Here is a 24,620-nt window from a genome sequence, read left to right as displayed (position 1 = left end):
CACCCGTCCATCCATTTTGGCAGCTCCTATTAAGACATGACAAAAATCAGGAGGATCTGAAAATTCAAATGGGCTACTTGAAACAGTTAAAAAAGATTGCTCACCGTTCAGACCTTTTTAGGCTCATAATAATTTTATATAATCCAAACTATTAAAAAGTGGCTCAACCGTTCAAAAGGTCATTCCCACTCTGATGAACTGAAAGAACAAAAATATTAGCATAATACAAAGCTTTTACGTGGGTATATAATCTCCCCTCTTTTCTATTACGTGGCTCACTAAAATGATGTAAAACTCATGGACGAGGTGAATTTCTCACAAACAGGCCCGACTAGCTTCGGACGCTGACAACCCCTCGCTGAGCCATAGTTCCCTTCTAAATAGAGGGTAGTTTTGCCTTTTTATTAATACGTTTTAAGAACTGTTTGGCGTCCGGATGTCTAACGGCAGTTGGCTTTACATATTTTGAAAGCGGACATTTTTCAAGAAATAACCTAGGCTAGTGGTTACATAGAAAATGCTCCTTTTTATTTCTATGTTTATCTTCTTGTGTAACGGCTAATCCATTATACAATCAGACAAGAAAAATCCTTTTGTGCATTCCATTTTCTTTACAATATACTACAACCTTCAATTGCATGCCTGCTATGCATGAGAACATTCATGGAATAAAATGTTGCTCATAAATTCATTTTAGAGAGAATTTTCCCCAGTTTTGTTTTGAATCATGTTTGCGATATCAATAATATCGGCTGATATATCGGCCATATTTTCGATATCGCATCTCAGCGATATAAAACCTCCAGAAAGTACCCTACCTTTTGGTTAGGGCCGAAAGTTGGGCTGGTTCAACCCGACCAACCCGTGACCGACCCGACATTGGGTTGGGCTTGGGCAAGATGTATTGGGTTTAGTCTCGAGCTTGGGCCATACAAATGCCAACCTGATAAAACTTGGGTTGGGCTTGGGTTGAGGTCTCGAGTTGCCCGACCCAACCCGAACCCGATCAATATATAAGTTCCTTATAAATTAATTATAATTGAGTGTGGATCGTTTGTGTTGAACACACAGGAAATTCCAATGCCGTCGGGTTTCATTGGTCCACGCCATTTCCGATGACTCATGCTAACAAGATACACCGGATTTCTCTCTCCCAAATAGATTGCTTGATACACAATACGACTTTTAAAGGAGTAGTTGTCCTATATTTTAGCTTGTTTGTTTAGAAAAAATGTTCTTTATGATAAATAACTACATACATAATTAATAAAATTATAGGTATAAAAAATAAAACTTGTATTGAAAATATGATAGACTAATGTAATAATGAAAATATTAGCATATATCTACCCGACCAACCCATCCAACCCGACCGAACCCGCTTGGGTTGGGCTTGGGTTGAGAATTCCCAACCCGAGGTTGGGTTGGGTTGGGTTAGGGTTGAGGTATAAGAACCTTGTGTTGGGCTAGGGTTGAGCACCAACTCGACCCAACCCCGCCCGACTTTCAACCCTACTTTTGGTGTCAATGATATCGTCAGTACAAAGAGATATCGGCCGATATTTTTGGTATTGCACTTCGGCAATCTGAAATGCTAAAAAACTACCCCGCCTTTTTGGCGTCAATGCATTCGTCTATGAGAGAAAGGGGTCTCATTTCTTCCTCTTCTCATTCTCCTCCTTCCTCTTTTACGTTCATCCCTCTCTCTCTCTCTCTCTCTCTCTCTCTCTCTCTCTCTCCAGCTACTGTCCTGTCGCTGTAGCTTGCACCCTGTCTTTTCACTTGTCCTGCCGCTGTAGCCTGCACCCTATCTTTTCAAAATGAAAAAGCTGCCAGGTGGCATCTCTTTCTTCCATTATATTTGAAAGATGAGCCCCAACGTGATGTCTATGGAAATCCACTCCGACCATCAAGTGAATCAGTGAGCCAAAAATTACTTCTACGTGTGATTTAGTGGACTACACTAGTGACGCAAGGATGAACATGATGAGGTCGATCATCATCTTCCTCAAGGATAACTACCTCCTCACGGAGACTTCTCGAATCCACCAGGAAAAAAGCAAGAAAATAGAAATAATATTCTAGAAAATTCATAAATTGATTGATGATTGAATAAACAAGTTTACACCCATTTAAATAGAGATACTAAGCCATGGAAGAAGTTTCGGAGTCAAACTACAACTAAAACTCCTAGAAATTGTGACTTACTATAAATAGTAAAGACGGTTGTGATTTCCACTAAACCTCATGGTTTTCGGCCAAAAATAGCAAGTGTCCTATTTGGCTCAACCATGCTATTCTCCTAATTATTCTACGCACTTTTCATGTTGGGCGCAACTCCTAAAGCCCAACGGATGAAGAGTTATACTCAAAACTAAAACTTACTATAAATAGTAAAAACAAAATTAAAACGGGGATTTAACGATCGATCTAATGGTATTTCACAAATTCGGCGTGCGCAACCCGACATAGTGGGGTTGGGTGGCTAAAGTAGCTCGTCCTACCCAAAAATCATATATGGTACGTCCTATAGCTCATTTCGGTTTACGAGATACATATGCTTGAAGCTCTGACGGTTTGGATCACCTCCATCTCCGATCGGGCTTTTTCTGGTCCATCTGGGCCATGAAACTGTCCACGACCTGCTCTACATTAGTCCCCTCTATTTCAAAAGAACTCATCTTCTAGTTCTCATCTTATTTTGGTTCATGATACTCGGTCAGGTCTGCGATGTTGAAAGTATGCGAGTTTGTCATGTCATCCGGAAGATCAACAACGTAAGCGTTGTCATTGATCTTACGGAGAATCGGTATCGGTCTAATCTTTTTATCCTTCAATTTGTTGTACGTCCCAATTGGAAATTTCTCCTTGCGTAGATGGACCATAATGTGGTCAGCCACCTGGAGCACCTTTTGTTGTTGATGCTTGTTGGCTTGCTCCTTATACTATTCGTTCGAAGAATGTAACTTAGTTTGTACCTCTGCATGAATGCCCTCGATCTTGTCTGCCATATGTTCTGATGTAATGCTCATGCCTGAGAGCTTGGGCAGATGGACCAAGTTAAGTGTGTAGCGAGGCACTCGACCGTAAATAATCTGGAACGGGGACTTCCCTGTCGAGCGGCTCACCATATTGTTGAATATAAATTCCGCTTGAGATAAGGCCAAATCCCACTGCTTTGGTTTTTCACCTAAAATACATCGAAGGATGTTTCTCAACGTACAATTCACAACTTCGGTCTGCCCATCAGTTTGTGGGTTGTAGACACTCCTGAACTAAAGTCGTGTATCAAATCGAGTCCATAAAGTCTGCCAAAAGTGGCTAATGAACTTCGTGTCACGGTCAGAAGTGATAGTCTTAAGAACCCCATGTAGCAGCATGACCTCTCTGAAGAATAGGTTCACCACATGTGTTGTATTAAGGGTCATCTTGCATGGGATAACATGCGCCATCTTTGAGAAATGATCTACCACCATGAACACCAAATCCATGCTGGATTGTGTTTGTGAAAGAGCAAGCACAAAGTCCATAGATAAATTATCCCAAGGACTGTCTGACAAACATGACAACGTTGCACTGCTTTTCCCACATCATGTACTAACTGCGGCCAGTAATACCACTCCTCTATAAGAGTTGGCAACTTGTCTCACCCAAGGTGTCCACCAAGGTCACTTCCATGTAGCTCCCGAATAATCTGCTCTTTTAGAAAACTTTGGGGAATGCATAATCGATTCACTTTGTAGAGGAAACCATCTTACATGTGTAGGTCATTGGGATGACTTTCTTGGCACTTCAATCATGCATCCTTGAAGTCTTTGTCCTTAGCATACATCTCCTTAAGACAGTCAAAGCCGACCATCTCATTGCTAATTGTAATGAGTAGTGATGTACAGCGACTAAGTGCATCAGCCATCTTATTCTGTTATTCTAACTTGTGCTTCAGAACGAACGTGAATTCTTGTAAAAACGAAACCCATTTAGCATGCACACGATTCACGTTAGCGTAACTATTAATAAATTTTAATGCTTGATGGTTAGTGTACAGAACAAACTCTCTTTAAATCAGATAATGTTACCAATGATGCAGTAACTGAACAATTGCGTACAGCTCAAGCTCATATGTTGACAACTTCTTTCGGGCTTCGCTGAGCTTTTCGCTATAGAAGGCTATCGGTCTGCCTTCCTGCGATAATACCCCTCCAATTCCAACGTATGAGACGTCATACTCAACCTCCAACAACTTGTCAAAACTAGGAATAACCAAGACTGGTGTCGTGAACAACCGATACTTGATTTCAGCAAAGCTCTTGTTAGCCTCGTCGGTCCACTGAAACAGCCCCTTTTTCATGCAATCTGTGATTGGTGACATGATAGTGCTAAAATTCTTCACAAACCGATGCTAGCTATGTGGACAATCCGTGGAAACTCCGTACATCGTGGATGTTTGTTGGAACCGGCCATTCCCTGATGGCTTTCACTTTTTCGTCGTCCACCCGAATGCCCATGGACATCACCACAAAGCCAAAAACAAAAATGCTATCAGTCGAAAAGCTTCACTTTTTGAAATTGAGATGCAACTTGCTTTTAGTGAGCACTTGAAGGACCTGCTTGAGGTGTTCCATAAGGCTTGCTTTGTCCTGACTGTATATCGGGATGTCATTAAAGTAGACCACAATGAACCGTCTAATGAATGGCTTCAGAAGTTAGTTTATCAACCTCATGAATGCACTAGGCGCGTTCGAAAGACCGAAGGGCATGACCATCCATTCGTACAATCCTTCATTGGTTTTAAAGGCTATTTTTCACTCATCACCCAACCGTACCCGAATCTAATGGTAGCCGCTCCTTAAATCTAATTTAGAAAATAATTTTACACCCTTAAGCATATCTAACATGTCGTTCAACCGGGGCATGAGAAACCTATATTTTATAATAATCTTATTGATCACCCGACAGTCGACACACATGTGCCGACTCCCTTTTTTTTTGGAGTTAATAAGGCTGGTTCAATGCATGGGCTCATGCTTTCTCAGATTAGACCTTTACAGATTAGTTCATTTACTTGTCCTTGTAGAATATCACACTCCTTCGGACTCATCTGATAGTGATGGCGATTGGGTAAACTTGACCCAAGGACAAGGTCGATATGGTGCTGAATATCTAACATGTGAGGCAACCCATTGGGAAGGTCATCAGGCCAAATTTCTTTAAATTCATGCAACAAGGGCTTTAGTCTCTTAGGGATGACGGTAGGCTCGAGTTCTTCCCCTTTTATGATTAATGCATAGGCCTGCCCCATTTCTTTAGATTCTTCCATTAAGTCTCGTATGGTTAAGAGAGAACGACCCTCCACTTTAGAAGTCTCGGGTGGTTCCTCTGGATCCATAAGGACTAATATGGTTTTCCGACCGTCCTTAATGAAAATATACACGTTATCTCGCTATCTATGAGTGGCGTCCCGATTTGATTGACATGGTTGACCGAGTAGTATGTGAACAATAACAGTCCGGATCATATACGGTACGCCCTATAGCTCATTCCAGTTTGCGAGATACGTATGCTTGAAGCTCTGACTGTCCGGATCACCTCAATCTCCAATTGGGCTTTTTCTGGTCCATCTGGGCCATGAAACTGTCCACGACCCGCTCTACATCAACTAGATAGTGAACAATGCATCACTCACCCTTCAAACTATTTCTCTTGGTGTGGCTCACTTGAATCATGTTTGAGCCTAATTTTTTCATCTATGCCTAAATTTTGCTGTGGCGTATAATGGTTCGAGTGGATTTCATGTAACAGTGATCCCTGTAAAAATGAAGAGTAGATGTCTCTCTCCAAATTGGCTCCTTTGCCTGCTTGATTAAGTCACCTGATTTTTTTAGTCCAATGCCTAAGGTGAGAATATACATCTAATGGTTGGAGTGGATTTCACGTACAACAACATCAAGATCAAGGGTAGGTGTCACTTTACTCATGAGAGGCTAACATAATAATAATAATAATAATAATAACAACTCCTAGAACACACCCTTAATTTTATTTTTTTTACAAAACCTACAATGATGTGTACGTGACATCCACTCTAACCATTAGATGTGTAATTCCATGTTAGGCGTAAGGCTAAAAAAATCAAGTTGACCTATGATTCAGGTGGGCTACATGAAAAGAAACAGTTTTGAGGCTGATTATTATTCCAAACACCGTTTTCATTTATATGGTCCACCTGAATCAGGAATTAGGCTGATTCTTAAACCTTGGGCTGAACATAAGGTGACACATCTATTGGTCAAGGTGAATTTTACATAAATATCATATGGCCCACCTGAACCATAGTCCCTTGCTCGCCACATTTAGATGTGCACGCTCTCTGAGATTGTACACGTATCATATATTAACTTAAATTAAACCAATGAAATTGTGGAACTCAATGTAACAAAGCGATGGTCCCAAAATCAGATTGTTTAGCCCTTTGACTCACGGACACTTATTTGTTGAAATGGGAACATTGAATATTTTTCATTCTTCAGTGCCCAAAAAATGTCCACTAATCTCATCTGAATGAGGAAGTAAAGTTAACTTTTAGCCACGAGATATAATTTTGACAATTGACTTTCAATTACCACGTTTGCAATTTTTAAAAATAATTAATTTGTTATTTTTCGATGCATCTTCTATGATTTATAAATTATATGAATCGGTTTTTAATATAGTTGCATTTTTGTGAGATATGGTATAGTTTAGCACCTTATATAAAGGAACTTTATTATGTGCACTTGTTTTTATAATTCTTTTTTTTATTATTTCTAAGCATGTAATGATGTCATTTTTAACTTCTCTTAAAGTTTCATTAAAATTTTGATCAATTACTTAAAAGTCTCCAAAAGCAATGAAACATTACGCGATACATTCAATATTTTCCATAACTGATGTTTTTATAACCTAAGGATGCACATCCGTTGATACCGAAACTGGAAACATCATTGCCTTCTGACAATAATTTGCTCTTGCAGAGACCTTAGCTTTAACAAATTAACAGGAGAAATTCCAGACGGATTTTCGGGACTCAAGCAGCTAGAGAATGTGTAAGAATATATAGTTATTCATTACCATATTTTCACCTATGCTCTTTCAAGATATTTAAGGAAAACCGACATTCCTTTTTCTGTAGTTTTTGGACTCTTCTCAATGATGCTTTCGGTGAGATATTTTTTTAAATCACAAATTAGAAATCCACCTCATGATATTATTTTTTGTTGTAGGTATCTTACTAGCAACATGCTGACGGGGGACATACCCTCTTGGGTCCAAGTAAGCGACAAGAACTTGTAAGTATTACTCAGTTAGTCTCAAAATACATTTCTCGGGCCATAGGATCTGTATATTTGGTGGATTGTTTTTTTTTACATGCATATTAATGTTTTGTTAAACTCTCTTGTGAGATTACTTTAGGCCTCTCAGGCTCTTATTGGGGTTATTATTATTTCCACTCCAGAAAAGGTATAAACATGGTGCTACATGATGCTGTCTTGCAGGGACTTATCGTACAATAATTTTACTGGGCTCCCTCCTCCAAACGAATGCGGAGATAAAAGTTTGTAAGAACGATAGTTTTCCGCACTTGGTATGCTTTCCTTTTCTGAGAATACTAGGTCCTTCGTTTTGCTCTTTTATGGACGTTCATCTCTGTTCACCTACAGGAATTTTGTGGCTAGCTATTCATCTATAAAGAACAAATCGTGAGTTTCCGCATTCTTCTATTTTGAATTTTGGATTGCTGAGGGTTTCCGATCACTTTGCTAAGAAAATATATGAATATGTGAAAAAAAATTCATACCTTTTTTTGTAGGGTTCCAGCATGCTTAAGAAGGAGCTACCCCTGCGCTGCTGCGAAAGCACAGAGTATAGAAATCAGAAACTGTGTCTTTTGTCTGTCAAAATTATAGAGCTATATCATTCTTACTCGAAATATCTGAGGGAAATTTCTTTATGTTTTGATTGTACATGCACATAAATCTGAATTCTGTACATTTGCAGACTATAACTTATCCATAAATTGTGGCGGTGAGAAATGGGAAGATTATGAAGCTGATACAGATAATGATGGGGAGTCTGCATTCTACCCCTATGGTGATAAATGGGCATATAGCAGTACAGGGGACTTTACCGGCGGCGACAAAGTGTTCATTGCAAAAACTCCATCTATTTCCAATCAAGAATTGTATAGAACAGCTCGTCTGTCACCTCTCTCCCTCAAATACTATGGGATTTGCTTACAAAATGGAAATTATACAGTCCAATTACATTTCTCTGAAATAATGTTCAACAATGACGAAACATTTAGCAGTGTTGGGAGGCGCATATTTGATGTATCAATCCAGGTGAATGGTCAACTGCATTATCTTGATCTTTCATAGTTAATGTGTCCTTAGATTCTATTTTGCCTAGTTCACTTGACAGGATCCTTCAGTCGATAATTCTCTCAAGAATTGGATCCTGTCAACTTCGATTTGGAGTAGAATTGCTATTGGTTTCTTTGCAAATGTCTTTTTGAAGCAATCATCACTTTTCTTTGAGTCATCATATTGGGACTGCACTGTGTTGTTTCTATATTGGTACCAGTGTTTCAAATAGCGCCCGTAGCGTACGCTACGTAGCGTAGCGTGGCCGTAGCGCTACGTAGCATTCCAAATGGCGTAAATCCCTGGTAGCGTACGCTACAGGGGTCGTAGCGTACGCTACAGCTACGTAACGCGTAGCGTCCGTAGCGTAAGCGACAATGTATTTTTTTACTATTTTATTTTTTTATTATTTTTTCCATGTTTTCTTTGTTTCTAATGTTGAGGAATGTGACACTTGTATTATACTTGATACTTTTAACCTATGGGATTTTTATTTCTTTTCATAATTGTGACTTGTGGTTTCAACTAGACATTATTAATTAAAGTGGTTTGCTTAGAAAGTTGTTGATGTGATAATTATTTGATTTGACTTATATATGTGGATTGGCTTTTGATAAATGATAACTAATAACTTTTTGGAACATGCTTATAATTGATAAAATGAATCATCTTTTAGGCATTTTTATATTTTTTTTTCCTTTTTTTTTTCACTATCTCTTATATTTGTCCTATTTTTAAATTAAAAAATAGAAGTATCGTGTAGCTTACGCTACACGCTACGTATTTACGCTACACGCTGTAGAGGGCTGAGCGTTACGCATCACGCTACCGCTATTTAAAACACTGATTGGTACCTACAAGTTAAGAGTTTTATACATCTTTGTACGAGTTTTTCCACATGTAAGCCAATGTCCTGTAGAATGAATTACATAATTTCCTATTCATAAGAGTTCTAATCACATTGCTTTCAGTTATAAATGGGTGTTATGATTTCTATTTTTATAAGTTTTTCACACATTACATCCATGCATCTCTCTCTCTCTCTCAATGTATTTATGTATGTGCATATATACGTATGTATGTATGTAGGCATGCATGTATGTATGTATACACACACACACACACACACACATAGACATGTGTGTTTGTCTATTGGGCTTTCTACTAATGTAAAGTGGGAATAATTTCCTTGATGATTTTCATTGATAGAGGAATGGTCCTCTTTTAGAAAAGATCCAAATTATTTTTAGCAAGCTTCCAATCTAAGAATAGCTGCACAATTTCTAATCATAAATCCTAGAATCTATTCAAGACCAATCTACAGATTTGTACAGATTTACAATCTAATAACTAATTTTATCTTTCTTCAAGCTTTTCTTGATTTTTTATGCCTAGGTATATTAATCTTTGGATACGATATTCCTGTGTACTTTTGACTACCTGACAGGGAAAGATTGTATTGAAGGATTTCAACATCGAAAAGAATGCTAGTGGTGTTGGCATTCCAACTATTATCAATTTTCGTGCCACTCCTGTGACCAACAATACTTTGGAGATCCATTTATATTGGGCTGGGAAAGGGACCAATGCAATTCCTGTGGGAGGTGTATATGGACCTCTAATTTCAGCTATTGAAGTGAATCCAGGTAAGATATTCTAAATGGTTTAGTCTTTTCTCTTTTCGTAGCCTTCCTTGTCATGATGTCTGATCTTTTCTACTTGTAGAATTTGAACCTGATAGAGGTGACAGTGGGAGTGACAGTGGGCTATCTGCTGGAGCAATCGTCGGCATCGTAGCTGGTTGTTGCATTATTGTTGGACTGATAATTTTGGTATTTCTTCAGATGAAGGGTTGCTTAGGAGGAAAGGACCTTGTGGACAAAGGTGAGATGATGAGTCAATGTGTGCTTGTTTATAATATGGGAGTGATACGGTGAGAGACATTAGACAAAAAATAACATGATGCAGAAGGATCCACAGGTCATAACGTTTTTTACATAAATTCTTTCAGTTTGATATGTGTGGATCCTGCTGGGCCATGTTTTCATTTTTTTTAATTTTTTTTTCAGTCAGACTATTCTCACCATATCATTCTCTTTAATCTACATGGATTTTGATTTGGGTCACTGTTCAACAGGTCCTTGGGCCTCTTTTGGCTCAGCTCATATGTCATTCTTTAGGACTATAGCACATTCATATTATTTTACATTCTTTTTCAGACATCTTGGGAAATATTAAAAAGAAAATTTTAAAACTGTTCACATGGCCATCACTTGGGTGCTGCAACGTATTGATGTAGCATACGTGCATACCAATCTGGATACAAATCATGGACCACATTGTGGATGGAATATAGCCCGAAAATCACACTGATTGGGTGATCCTAACCATCCAATTGGTGCCATCAAATGAATGGCTAAAAAGGAAATGGTCCAAGGGTCCAATTTTGGTGAGCAAAATCAGATGGTTAGAATTTAGTGGGTGAGATGGTTAATTTTGTCCACTGTGACTTTCCGGCTATGCCCTGTCCACGATGAAACCCACAATTTGGAATTTCCAAAATTGCATGCATCCCATGTTTAAAGTGGATTGGTTGTAACACCCTGGTGATGTCCAGCTCATCAATAATACCATGTTGAAATGCATTGTCATTTTTTTTTTTCTTTATTCATTTTCTTATCTGAGCAATTCAGCAACTTGAGTAAAAATTATAGGACTCAGATTAGGTGGTGTTGTGATGTGTGTTGGAAATTTGCGAAAGCAAACTATGAATTTGGATCTCACATAAGCAAATGCAAATGTAAAGAAAGCAATCACAAACACACACCAATTTTACATGGAAAAACTCTTGTGAGAAAAAGCCAATGTACAAAGCGACATAGGATCACTATGAAAGTAAAAAGTACAAGAGATGGAATTACTTACAATGCTTGGAAAACTCTCGATTTCACCTCCCCAAACCCTATAAACATTTAGCCTTCGATTGGAATTCACCCTTATTCCATTTACACCTATATATATATATATATATATATATATATATATATATATATATATATATATATATATATATAGTGTCGCATTCGAAATAAGAAACAAATCACAGACTTACGCAAAACCGTGTGCACAGCTGATAGGACCTTCAATAGAATCGACAGCCATCGAGGCCTATAGATGGGAATGAAGCCACCTTCAATGGGACCGAAAAATGCTTCAAAAACTGTCCGGCAAGCAAAATGTAAAATTCGGAATTTTCTCGGTCTGTTGATGTCATCAACAGACCCTATTCCAGTCAGATTGAAGATATTTGACAATAATGTAGGGCCCATCGTGATATATATGTTTTATAGCCAAGCCATCCATATATTTTGCCAGATCGTTTTAAGATATGAACCCAAGAATTAAGCATATATGCAGCTCAAGAGGAACACAACACAGGAAATAGTGGGAATAATGAAACCCATTGTGGAAGCCTTCCTAGGGCTCATCGTATCGTTTATTTGCTATCCAAACTGCCGATAAGGTCACACCGATCTGGATGAAGGGAAAACACAAATATCAGCCTGATCCAACACTTTTGTGGCCCACAAGAAGTTTTTAATGGTGGGTGTTCAATCACTACTGTTTCCTATAGTTTAGCCCACTTGAGCTTTAGATGTGCTTCATTTTTGGGTTCTTCCCTAAAACGAACTAGGAAAATGGATGGACAACATGGATATAAAACAAATACATTGCGGTGGCCCCACTGCGCCCAACACATCACCACACCAACTCTGGGGGTGGTGTGGGCAGCACCACCTGATCCACATCCAAAATTATAAAATATGAAGCATATCTAAACATGTATTAGCACATTAGAAAAATATAAATATGGCCAATGAAGAAGGAAAGATAGAATTTTTATTCAATCATGATTGCCTTCTGACACTTTCCCTACAGTGAGATCTTCCACAAAGTGAAATAACTTTCTCCATAGAGATTATGTCTAATCTTCAGAACTTACACTTCTCTTTTGGCAGAACTCCAAGGTCTGGAGTTACAAACAGGTTATTTCAGGTTAAGACAGATAAAATCTGCCACCAATAACTTTGATCCTGAAAATAAGATAGGTGAAGGTGGATTTGGGCCAGTTTACAAGGTATTGATTTTAAAGTTCTGATTTGTACATTTTTCATGTCGGCTTGTCGCCCTCAAGTTATCTTTTGATTTTTATTTTTTCCTTTCTCCAATTTCATATTTTTTTTATGAAATCTGACCCCAAAGTGCATGTTACACAATTCTAGGGTACTCTTCCAGATTGTTCCATAATCGCAGTGAAGCAGCTCTCATCCAAGTCAAAGCAAGGGAACCGTGAATTTGTCAATGAGATAGGCATGATCTCTGCTTTGCAGCACCCAAACCTTGTGAAGCTTTTTGGATGCTGTATTGAAGGGAACCAGTTGTTGCTGATATATGAATACATGGAAAATAATAGCCTTGCCCGTGCACTATTTGGTAACCCTTCTTTTCCATCCCATATGCTCCATTTGTGGCTAGAAAATGAGCATGCTGCGAAAATTTCATTGTTGACTTCCTCTTAACCTGACCAATGATTTATAGCACAATGGTTAATATGAATGGGATCATCGATTTAGGTCCTGAGGATCAACGCTTGAAACTAGATTGGCGAACAAGGCGTAAGATTGGTCTGGGTATAGCAAGGGGTTTAGCCTATCTTCATGAAGAGTCAAGGCTGAAGATTGTTCACAGAGACATCAAGGCAACCAATATTCTGCTTGATAAGGATCTCAATGCTAAGATATCCGACTTTGGTTTGGCTAAACTTGATGAAGAGGAGAATACCCATATCAGCACTCGAATAGCCGGAACTATGTGAGTAACATCGAGTTGTTTTCTTTTTCTTTTTCTTTTTTCTTTTTCTGCTTTTTGGGGTTTTATTTTTTTCTTTTATCTTTCCGTTGTAGGATTTAACAATTATGTTTGGTAGATAACTCGTTTAATGAATCCCACACAGAAGGATTGCTTTTGAAACATATGAGTGAAAGCAAGCGAAGAAACAAAATTTTTATGAGACATAAAAATATATATGATTAAAAAAAAAGGCACTATATGTCATTTAATTTCCTTATTTTACAAGTTTTGATTACTTATGGTGATAAATAGGCACGTAATCTTGCATCAGATAGCTATGTTTGATGTTAGTTTACGATGGTGTTGTTTTTCTACTTTCAGAGGATATATGGCTCCAGAATATGCAATGAGGGGTTACTTGACAGACAAAGCGGATGTTTACAGCTTTGGGATTGTTTTACTTGAGATTGTGAGCGGTGAGAGCAACACCAACTATATGCCGAAGGAGGAGTTCGTTTATCTTCTTGATTGGGTAAGCTGGTCCTATTGCTGTTTAGTTTTTATGAATCATGAATCTTATTAGAACCATTGCTTTGTTGTTGATTATGACAAAAGTGCATGGATTTTTATTTATTATTATTATTATTTTCTGGACTGTCTATTTTGAACTTGTTCATTCAGCCTCTGACTCACTATAAACTGACCGGCTTGGGTTAGTGAGTTGCATCACCTATAATGACAGCTGAGTCAAGAGTATATTGATAAAGCAGGGTAACGTGGATTGAACAACGTGCTCAATCTACTAGTTAGGATGAAGTAATTGCAACACTTAGGTCACTGGCTAGATCTGAAGTTACCCTTGAAAATACCCTCAAACAAATAGTAATGAAAACCAAATATAGGTTTGACTGGACTAGCTGACACCGGAATTACTTGACGATTGTTGAGTCATTCTCAGCTCGAGAACCTTGTCAGGTAGGTCCTTAGACAGTGTTCTGAAATTGCAACATCCTAGAGATTACAATCATAAGAAGCATAGTGTAGGTTGGGGCATGGTTAGCCCAATAATCATACACAAGTTAATTAGTTAAATGAATGACTGAAATAACCTTAAAAATATGTATATTTAGTAGCGAACTCCTTGAGTACAAGAAAGAGAAATACAGGAATATGTGAAACAAACCAAAATGCATCTCTGCAATGTCTCTGTGGTTTCTGCTTAACTAAAACGAAAATAATCATCAAATGATAGTAATGTTATATATCCTATGTGGAAATTGCAGGCTTGTGTCCTACATGAGAAGGGAAGACTCTTGGAACTGGTTGATCCAGTCCTTGGATCAGACTACTCAAAAGAAGAGGCATTGGGAATGCTGAACTTGGCTCTTCTTTGCACCAACCTTTCTCCTACTCTCAGGCCCATTATGTCTTCTGTGGTTAGCATTCTTGAGGGACAGATTGTCATCCAAGCCCCGACCATGAAACCTGCTTCATTGAGTGATGGTTGGAGGTAAGTCCTTTGAGACGCTCTCTCTGGACAGCCAAATTCATAGCATTTCAATGGAAGGGCCGCAGATGGATTCATCGGTGTCTCTCCAGAGTAAACAAGAAGAAGCAGAGTCCTCAACAAGAAAACTAATACCGTTATTTATTTATTTATTTATTTTGATATGAGCAGAAATTGATCCATGCCATGAGAGGTTTAAAAAATAAAAAAGCACCAATACCTTGTTTTATGTTAGGAGACTGTTTGGATGCTCCATGATTTGCAATGGACTGGGTGTGGTTCCAGTTTCCCACCCAGCCCAAACGCAAGTGGGTTTAGTTCTGCTGAAACTGCACAAACAGTTGCAATTCCTGGGGACATCCAAATGGGTGGTTAGACGTGCATTTCTTCTGTTTTCCTTGCTTTGTTTACGGTTTGTAATTCATCTTTTCTTAAAACTAACTTATATATACATGATCGTCCATCAGTTTCGCCGTATCAATTTAGGTGGTGAGCAAAAATAAAAAATAAAAAATGAGGCAGATTCAAAGATAAATTGGGCAATTTTTATTTATTTATTTACACACGCACACACACATTTCACCACTTATGGATACTCGAACCCTTGACCCTTGACCGGGTGTTGAAACTCCTAGGAGTCTACCACCGGAGCAAGAATAAGGATCCGTCCACCGTTAATGTTTATGTGCCATCCAAACTGTTCATAAGGTCTTCCCTCTGGGATGAACTGAAAACACTAAAATAGTAACCTGATCCAAAACTTTTGTGACCCACAAGTGTGTTAATGGTGGGCATTCAATAACCCCTGTTTCCTACAATGTGACCTACTTGAGTTTTGGATTTGCTTCATTTTTTGGCTCACCCTCCAAATGATATGTCAAAATTGGTGGACAGGATGGATTTGTCACAAACATCAAGGTGGGCCGTGAGTTGTCTGGTCCATGAAATCAGATAAGAGAGGAGAGTTTCAACGGTAGGCTTTTGTTTCCTGCCATGTGGCCCACTTGAGCTTTGGATCTGCTTATTTTTTGGTTCACGCCTTAAAATGATCGTAAAACTGATGGATGTGATGGATTCTCAAAAACAAAATGTTGGTCCCATGATTGTTTCAACTATGGGCATTCAATATCTGCTGTTCCTGCTGTGTGGCCCACTTGATTTTTGGATCTGCCTCATTTTTTGATTTAGGGGCTAAAATGATCTGGCAAAACTGGTAGACGGAATGGATTTCTCAAAAACATCATGGTGGGCCCCACGAATTTTTCAACGGTGGGGTTTAAGAAATTGGAAAGAGAGAGAGAGAGAGAGAGAGAGAGAGAGAGAGAGTGGCAAAACTGGCGGACAGGGTTGATTTGTCACAAACATCATAGTGAGCCCCACAAGTTTTTCAACGGAGAGACAGAGGGACGGGGGATGTGTCATGAAAAATTAGGGTCTATTAGATGGTTTCCCTGTCAATATCTATTTCCTGTTCAGTTGGAGCCATTTCTCCTTGAACCTAAAAAAAAATCAACAAAGAAGAGCTCTTGGTAATCTCACTCAATGGCTTGTTGGTGAAGCGGATGAGGTTATAAACCCACGCACCCAACACCGTTCCACAGATGGACCCCACAATACAGGCCCATATATATGATCACTGGGCCCAAGCTCCTCGCATGGTTCATGGATGCCCTGGAAATAGGCCTGTCAAAATGGCAGATACACCACATATACAAATTAACTTGAGCTGATAATGTGAATTGATACGAAAAGACAAAGGTGTTGGCCTAGAACATGCGCATGATACTTATTTTAGACGCATGCAGCTCTGATGTGGGATCCTCCTCCGCATGATTTGCACATTAATATTTATTATTATTATTAATATTTTATTATGGTACGCTTATCTTATAAAGATTGCGAATGGGTCCCTTATCAATGCATAATATTGTTCAACGTAATTAAACTTGAAACCCGGCCTGGCCTGTAATGGGCCAAAATGGTTTGGCCCGAGCCCAATCCAAAATGTTCGTATAGGCCCAACCCTAGCCTAATACCTGAAAAAAGCTTACATTGAATGGGAAAGACGAGATGAGAAAGAAGAATTCATAGAAGGCTCCAATCCTAAGGCATGTCCCGTTCATCTCACAGTCAGGGAAACAGGAGCATTACTTAAAATGAGCTGTAAAAGCTGATACATAGTGCGGATATTCAACACATATCAAGATGGGCTCCACTGTCAGGGAAACACCACACCTGACCTTGTCCCGTGAATGCGAGCTTGCAATCCTTTCGAGAAATTTATCTAAGAAAACTCACGATTTTATGTGGTGACGCCAGAGGTTACAAACATGGGGTCGAAGGAGAGATGAATTGAAAGTTTGATCCTGCTGGAATCGTTCCTGGAAAATGCTTCCATCTTCAATCGAATAATAAGTGAGGCGTTCTGGTCGCAAGGGTCGAACCCAACAGAGCTGATACGTAAGTTACGGCCTGAAATATTAACAATACAAAATCTCATATCCAAATAACATTTTAATGATGGTGATTCACATAGGGCGGGATAAGAACACGTCGGGTTTAGGGAAGTGCCGGAAAGCAACGGTTAGGATTGTCTGATTGGTGTGCTTGTTGAGCCATGGGCCATCCACATTGATGGTCCATTTCTCACATCCATGGCCTACACGACTTTAGGTGGACAGTTCATATACATCGGACGATTTATTATATGCAGAGCATCACATACTCTACTGTACCAAGAATATGGGCCCACCGTTGCCTTTACCCAGCTTTAGTGCTTTGGTTAATTTTCTTATCTTCGATTAAATACTTCTAGTCATGCGATAAGGGATATCTCATGAACGATGATTAGTAGAGAGGCCATGCATGAGCGGATTAGGTGTTACTGGTAACACATTAGTGGATGTTACCCTGACTGTGGAGCCCACCTTGATGAATGTGTTGTATATCCATGCCGTCCATCCATTTTTCTAGATCATTCTAGGACGTTTTCCTAAAACTTAATCAGGTCCAATCTCTGGTGGACCCCAACACAAGAAACAGTGGTGATTGAATGCCCACCATTAAAAACTACCTATGGCACACCTGGGGACAACCGTTATGTTTATTTTCCATCCAACCTGTTGATATGGTCAAACAGACCTTGGTGAAGAGAAAATTACAAAGATCAGCTTCATCCAAAACTTATATGGCCCCAATAAGTTTTAATGGTCAATCACCATAGTTTCCTGTAGTGTGGTCCACCTGAGATTTGAATCTACTTAAATTGTAGGATCAAGTCTTCAAATGTGATGAAAAAACAGATGGACAGCATGGATATGCAACACATTCATCAATGTAGGCCCATAAGGTCAGGGTATCACCCATTAACATGTTACCCAGGTACCGCCTAATCCGCTCTGAAGCAAAATCCGGACCCACTCTCGACCAGATGATGAGACGTCACAGCACGACGGACCTTCGCATATTTCTTCTCCCTTATTTTACATCCCTCTCGTATTCGAGTCGGAGTGGTTAGTATATATGAAATCCAGACTTGGTAAACAAATGACTATATTTTCTAGAAGCAACTGACTCAACCAATTCCTTCTTATACAGAGTCGACCAGGAACAAGTCTTGGATTTGAAAAAATAACAATAAATAAACCTTCATTTGCTTCTAAAGTAATTATAAGACCATTTCAGTGATAAACATTTCCTTAACTCTATAAATACTAGCTTAATCTTCTTACAAAACCCACAGCCAAAAAACACTCATTATAAGATTCAGGGTTTCCTAGCTTACATACATAAACACTCCCAAATATTTTCAAGATGGCCACTGGCTTTCTTCTCCTAACATTCCTTGCATTTAGTTTCTCATTTGCCGCTGCATCTGATCCCAGCCCTTTACAGGATTTCTGTGTTGCTTTGAACAACAGCGAAGGTATGTTCACTCCATGTCAAGTAACTGCATCAATGCTGCAAATGTTTCGTAGAAATGCAATCCACTTAAAAGGATTCACGTGATGGGTCACCTTTATGTTGGTTTAATAGGTCTTGAAAGAATATACTGCTTACAATCTCTTTTTTTGTATTATATGATGGCAGTGTTGGTGAATGGATTTGTGTGCAAGGACCCAAAGGAAGTTAAAGCTGATGATTTCTTCTTCATGGGACTGGACAAACCAGGCAACACGGATAACAAGGTTGGGTCCGTTGTGACCCCAGTGAATGTAGCCCAGATACCTGGACTCAACACCCTCGGTGTCTCCCTGGCTCGGATAGATTTTGCACCCTATGGTCTCAATCCACCCCACACACACCCGCGGGCCACAGAGATCCTAACAGTATTGGAGGGCACCCTCTACGTCGGATTCGTCACTTCCAACACTGAAAATCGCTTCATAACAAAGACCCTTCATAAAGGCGATGTGTTTGTCTTCCCAGAAGGCCTCATTCACTTCCAGTTTAACATCGGCGACACCAATGCCATAGCCATTGCAGGATTTGGCAGCCAGAACCCGGGAACCATCACCATTGCAAAAGCTGTGTTTGGATCGAATCCGCCCATCTCAGATGATGTTCTTGCCAAGGCATTCCAAGTTGACAAGAAAATAGTTGATTATCTCCAATCGCAGTTTGCAATGAAAAACTAGAGCATGCCCCCTTACAGTAAACTCCATCATTAATATGTGGCGTATCCAGATATAGTTCTTTAGCTGCGTAGATGTTTGAATAAAATGGGAGTAGTGCAACGTATTTGTTTTTATCTGTCTTTTGTTTTCTTTCTTTATTTGTTTCTGTTTAATGGTTTCTCGTGGATTTTGGCTTGTTACATAACTCTCTCTCTCTCTCTCTCTCTCTCTCTGTGTGTGTGTGTGTGTGTGCGCATGTGTGCGCGTGCGGGTGCGTGCTTTTGCATGGTTCACGAAGTTTGAAACATCCTAGAGATTTCAATCACATGAAGCATTTTGTAGGTTGGGCATAGTTAGCCCAATAGTCATACACAAGTTAGTTGAATGACCGAAATACCTTTTAAAATATGTCTACATATTTACTAGCAAATGTGACGCAGGGGAGGACGTGAGGTCGAGCACCGTCTTCCTCAAGAGGATAACTATTCCGAATCCACGGAACTTCTCTGGACTCCTCACAGAGACTTCTCGAATCCACGAGGAAAGAAAGCAGAAAATAGAAATAAATTCTAATAAAATCGAAATTGATTGATGAATAATTGATAATTTTCTAATGTCTCCTTACACCATTAATATAGGAAAAAAAATAAACTAAAATTCGTAATTACTAAAAATAGCAAAATTCTAACTCTAATAAAAATCCTAATTCTAATAAAACTCTTCTAAGGCCTAATTTCTAAAAATAAAAATTGCAAATAAACTTTCTCTAGAAGAGTCCTAGTATAACTAAAATTTATTTCTAAAAGGAAAGAAAATCTAAAACTCTAAAAAAATATTAAAAAATCGGAATTACTAAAAATAGTAAATTTTTTTCTAAAAATTCATTTTTGAGCTGAAAGCGCGCATTTTTTGACGAAACGGACAGATGCGACCCACTTCAGTAAAGATTGATAGGTTGTACGCCCCGTAACGATACCCGGATCAAAAGTTATAGTCAATTCACGGTCCATCTTCTTTTGGCTCAACCATGCTAGGAACGTGTCTGTGACAGGTTCTACATCAGACCCCTCCACTTGAAAAAAACTCGTCCTCGAGTTACGCAAGAGACTTGGCACATGAGTCTGAGATAACTTCTGACGCCAATGTTCATTAGACTTTTTTTTGTACTTGACATTAAGCTTTTGAGCCGATACGATACATATACTCATACTTTCCTTGACTTGACTAATATCGATTAATTCCTTCACATCCGTCTTCAAGATTTCATATTTTTTTTGATAATGTGGGCAATTAGGCGGACTTGCCCCTGCGATGGGATCAACGTGATTTTGCATATCTCGTATGGGAGGTAATTTATTAGGGAGTTCATCAAGCACAACCCCCTTGAACTCCTGCGATACTGGTTCCAAATCCTCTAAGATATTCACAGGCTCAACATATTTTTTTTCTTCAACTACTGTATATATGTCTCCCATTTCTTCAGATTGTTTAACAAAGGCCTGTTCAGTCATGAGAGATTGTCCTTCCACTTTAGAAGTCTTGAGTTGGCTCACCGTTCCCATAGGGATCACATGTTTTCCACTGATGAATCCTGTGGTTTGTTGCAACTCCGTTTTGACTTGGTCACCTCTCGCCGACAAATAATAGGATTTCTCTGCATAACCCTTTAATGATTGGTTATCTTGCCAATAATTTTGATTTTGTTGAAATAATACCTGATCGTAATTGGTAGGAAAGAATCGCATGCACAATAACTTCTTCATCCGCGACCACATGTGGATTGGCGCCTTCATCCGTCTCGTTCGCTCGAGTTGAAGTTGTTCCCACCAATCTGAAGCTCTGCCCGTCAACTTGTAGGCCACGAGTTTAACTTTCTTTTCTTCCATTATGTTCATGTAGTCGAAGAAACGTTCGACTTTAAGCAACCAATCGAGGAAGTCCTTGAAGTAGAGTTAACCATTAAAACTAGGAAGATCGACTTTCATCTTGAATTCTTGATCCATCCGATCCATCTGATCAATGGCTTGTTTAGGATGCTGTAAAATCATGTCGCTAGATCCCACTTTATTAGGAGGGATTCTGTGGTTCACTGTTAGCGTCGCCCTACGATCAATATGATTACTAATTCTAGCAATTGTTGATGGTGGATCACCACCATGAACACGGAGCTGCCCTAGGGCCTCCGCCAAACGATCCGCCATGCGATCAATGGAAGCCTGCAGCCCTTGCATGGCTTGCCGATTCTCTCGCCGTGCTGCTTCGAAAGCTGCGGCCGTTAAAGGTAAATTCCCTGGAACACCGCCCATGGGATTGTTGCCTGACCCGTCGTTAGAACCCATCAATCCAAGGAGAAACCTCGCTTTGATACCAAACTGACGCAGGGGAGGACGTGAGGTCGAGCACCGTCTTCCTCAAGAGGATAACTATTCCGAATCCACGGAACTTCTCTGGACTCCTCACAGAGACTTCTCGAATCCACGAGGAAAGAAAGCAGAAAATAGAAATAAATTCTAATAAAATCGAAATTGATTGATGAATAATTGATAATTTTCTAATGTCTCCTTACACCATTAATATAGGAAAAAAAATAAACTAAAATTCGTAATTACCAAAAATAGCAAAATTCTAACTCTAATAAAAATCCTAATTCTAATAAAACTCTTCTAAGGCCTAATTTCTAAAAATAAAAATTGCAAATAAACTTTCTCTAGAAGAGTCCTAGTATAACTAAAAGTTATTTCTAAAAGGAAAGAAAATCTAAAACTCTAAAAATATTAAAAAAATTGAAATTACTAAAAATAGTAAAAAATTTTCTAAAAATTCGTTTTTGAGCTGAAAGCACACGTTTTCTGACGAAACGGACAGATGCGACCCACCTTGTGGGTCGGTTCACCTCGGATGGCCCATTTCAGTAAAGATTGATAGGTTGTATGCCCCGTAATGATACCCGGATCAAAAGTTATAGTCAATTCACGGTCCATCTTCTTTTGGCTCAACCATGCTAGGAACGTGTCTGTGACAGGTTCTACATCAGACCCCTCCACTTGAAAAAAACTCGTCCTCGAGTTACGCAAGAGACTTGGCACATGAGTCTGAGATAACTTCTGACGCCAATGTTCATTAGACTTTTTTTTGTACTTGACATTAAGCTTTTGAGCCGATACGATACATATACTCATGCTTTCCTTGACTTGACTAATATCGATTAATTCCTTCACATCCGTCTTCAAGATTTCATATTTTTTTTTATAATGTGGGCAATTAGGCGGACTTGCCCCTGCGATGGGATCAACGTGATTTTGCATATCTCGTATGGGAGGTAATTTATTAGGGAGTTCATCAAGCACAACCCCCTTGAACTCCTGCGATACTGGTTCCAAATCCTCTAAGATATTCACAGGCTCAACATATTTTTTTTCTTCAACTACTGTATATATGTCTCCCATTTCCTCAGATTGTTTAACAAAGGCCTGTTCAGTCATGAGAGATTGTCCTTCCACTTTAGAAGTCTTGAGTTGGCTCACCGTTCCCATAGGGGTCACATGTTTTCCACTGATGAATCCTGTGGTTTGTTGCAACTCCGTTTTGACTTGGTCACCTCTCGCCGACAAATAATAGGATTTCTCTGCATAACCCTTTAATGATTGGTTATCTTGCCAATAATTTTGATTTTGTTGAAATAATACCTGATCGTAATTGGTAGGAAAGAATCGCATGCACAATAACTTCTTCATCCGCGACCACATGTGGATTGGCGCCTTCATCCGTCTCGTTCGCTCGAGTTGAAGTTGTTCCCACCAATCTGAAGCTCTGCCCGTCAACTTGTAGGCCACGAGTTTAACTTTCTTTTCTTCCATTATGTTCATGTAGTCGAAGAAACGTTCGACTTTAAGCAACCAATCGAGGAAGTCCTTGAAGTAGAGTTGACCATTAAAACTAGGAAGATCGACTTTCATCTTGAATTCTTGATCCATCCGATCCATCTGATCAATGGCTTGTTTAGGATGCTGTAAAATCATGTCGCTAGATCCCACTTTATTAGGAGGGATTCTGTGGTTCACTGTTAGCGTCGCCCTACGATCAATATGATTACTAATTCTAGCAATTGTTGATGGTGGATCACCACCATGAACACGGAGCTGCCCTAGGGCCTCCGCCAAACGATCCGCCATGCGATCAATGGAAGCCTGCAGCCCTTGCATGGCTTGCCGATTCTCTCGCCGTGCTGCTTCGAAAGCTGCGGCCGTTAAAGGTAAATTCCCTGGAACACCGCCCATGGGATTGTTGCCCGACCCGTCGTTAGAACCCATCAATCCAAGGAGAAACCTCGCTTTGATACCAAACTGACGCAGGGGAGGACGTGAGGTCGAGCACCGTCTTCCTCAAGAGGATAACTATTCCGAATCCACGGAACTTCTCTGGACTCCTCACAGAGACTTCTCGAATCCACGAGGAAAGAAAGCAGAAAATAGAAATAAATTCTAATAAAATCGAAATTGATTGATGAATAATTGATAATTTTCTAATGTCTCCTTACACCATTAATATAGGAAAAAAAATAAACTAAAATTCGTAATTACCAAAAATAGCAAAATTCTAACTCTAATAAAAATCCTAATTCTAATAAAACTCTTCTAAGGCCTAATTTCTAAAAATAAAAATTGCAAATAAACTTTCTCTAGAAGAGTCCTAGTATAACTAAAATTTATTTCTAAAAGGAAAGAAAATCTAAAACTCTAAAAAAATATTAAAAAATCGAAATTACTAAAAATAGTAAATTTTTTTCTAAAAATTCGTTTTTGAGCTGAAAGCGCGCATTTTTTGACGAAACGGACAGATGCGACCCACTTTGTGGGTCGGTTCACCTCGGATGGCCCATTTCAGTAAAGATTGATAGGTTGTACGCCCCGTAACGATACCCGGATCAAAAGTTATAGTCAATTCACGGTCCATCTTCTTTTGGCTCAACCATGCTAGGAACGTGTCTGTGACAGGTTCTACATCAGACCCCTCCACTTGAAAAAAACTCGTCCTCGAGTTACGCAAGAGACTTGGCACATGAGTCTGAGATAACTTCTGACGCCAATGTTCATTAGACTTTTTTTTGTACTTGACATTAAGCTTTTGAGCCGACACGATACATATACTCATGCTTTCCTTGACTTGACTAATATCGATTAGTTCCTTTACATCTATCTTCAAGATTTCATATTTTTTCTGATAATGTGGGCAATTAGGTGGACTTGC

At 39.2% G+C, this 24,620-nt stretch overlaps 2 protein-coding genes across 3 annotated transcripts in view; both read left to right on the top strand.

Moving 5' to 3' along the window:
- LOC131245466 (probable LRR receptor-like serine/threonine-protein kinase At1g53430) overlaps positions 1–24,620 on the top strand; it is a 41,328-nt gene that overhangs the window by 14,410 nt on the left and 2,298 nt on the right. The window contains exons 12-24 of one of the 2 annotated variants that reach the window (XM_058244955.1): positions 7,011–7,082; positions 7,260–7,325; positions 7,533–7,595; positions 7,698–7,736; positions 7,847–7,899; positions 8,035–8,378; positions 9,847–10,045; positions 10,125–10,283; positions 12,419–12,537; positions 12,683–12,893; positions 13,034–13,271; positions 13,632–13,782; positions 14,534–14,908. In XM_058244955.1, coding sequence (XP_058100938.1) covers positions 7,011–7,082; positions 7,260–7,325; positions 7,533–7,595; positions 7,698–7,736; positions 7,847–7,899; positions 8,035–8,378; positions 9,847–10,045; positions 10,125–10,283; positions 12,419–12,537; positions 12,683–12,893; positions 13,034–13,271; positions 13,632–13,782; positions 14,534–14,764 — 1,945 coding nt within the window. In that variant the 3' untranslated portion in view covers positions 14,765–14,908. Of the gene's footprint in view, positions 1–7,010; positions 7,083–7,259; positions 7,326–7,532; positions 7,596–7,697; positions 7,737–7,846; positions 7,900–8,034; positions 8,379–9,846; positions 10,046–10,124; positions 10,284–12,418; positions 12,538–12,682; positions 12,894–13,033; positions 13,272–13,631; positions 13,783–14,533; positions 14,909–24,620 lie in introns of those variants that run through there. The other variant, XM_058244954.1, reaches the window with a different exon arrangement.
- Positions 18,428–19,413, top strand: LOC131245468 (putative germin-like protein 2-1). The gene is made up of 2 exons (XM_058244957.1): positions 18,428–18,682; positions 18,847–19,413. The coding sequence occupies exons 1-2, from the start codon at positions 18,571–18,573 to the stop codon at positions 19,392–19,394; spliced, it is 660 nt and encodes a 219-aa protein (XP_058100940.1). The 5' UTR covers positions 18,428–18,570; the 3' UTR covers positions 19,395–19,413.

Source organism: Magnolia sinica, chromosome 5, assembly GCF_029962835.1.
Source record: "Magnolia sinica isolate HGM2019 chromosome 5, MsV1, whole genome shotgun sequence".
NCBI classification, from domain to species: Eukaryota; Viridiplantae; Streptophyta; class Magnoliopsida; order Magnoliales; family Magnoliaceae; genus Magnolia; species Magnolia sinica.
The sequence above is the reverse complement of the archived record's forward strand: the minus strand, read 5'-3'. Positions and strand labels throughout refer to the sequence as shown.

Bases quoted from the DNA above. Each gene is read 5' to 3' on its own strand.
- LOC131245468 (XM_058244957.1), top strand. From the start codon at position 18,571: ATGGCCACTGGCTTTCTTCTCCTAACATTCCTTGCATTTAGTTTCTCA. The intron at 18,683-18,846 runs GTATGTTCACTC...ATATGATGGCAG, and splicing joins TGCTTTGAACAACAGCGAAG to TGTTGGTGAATGGATTTGTG.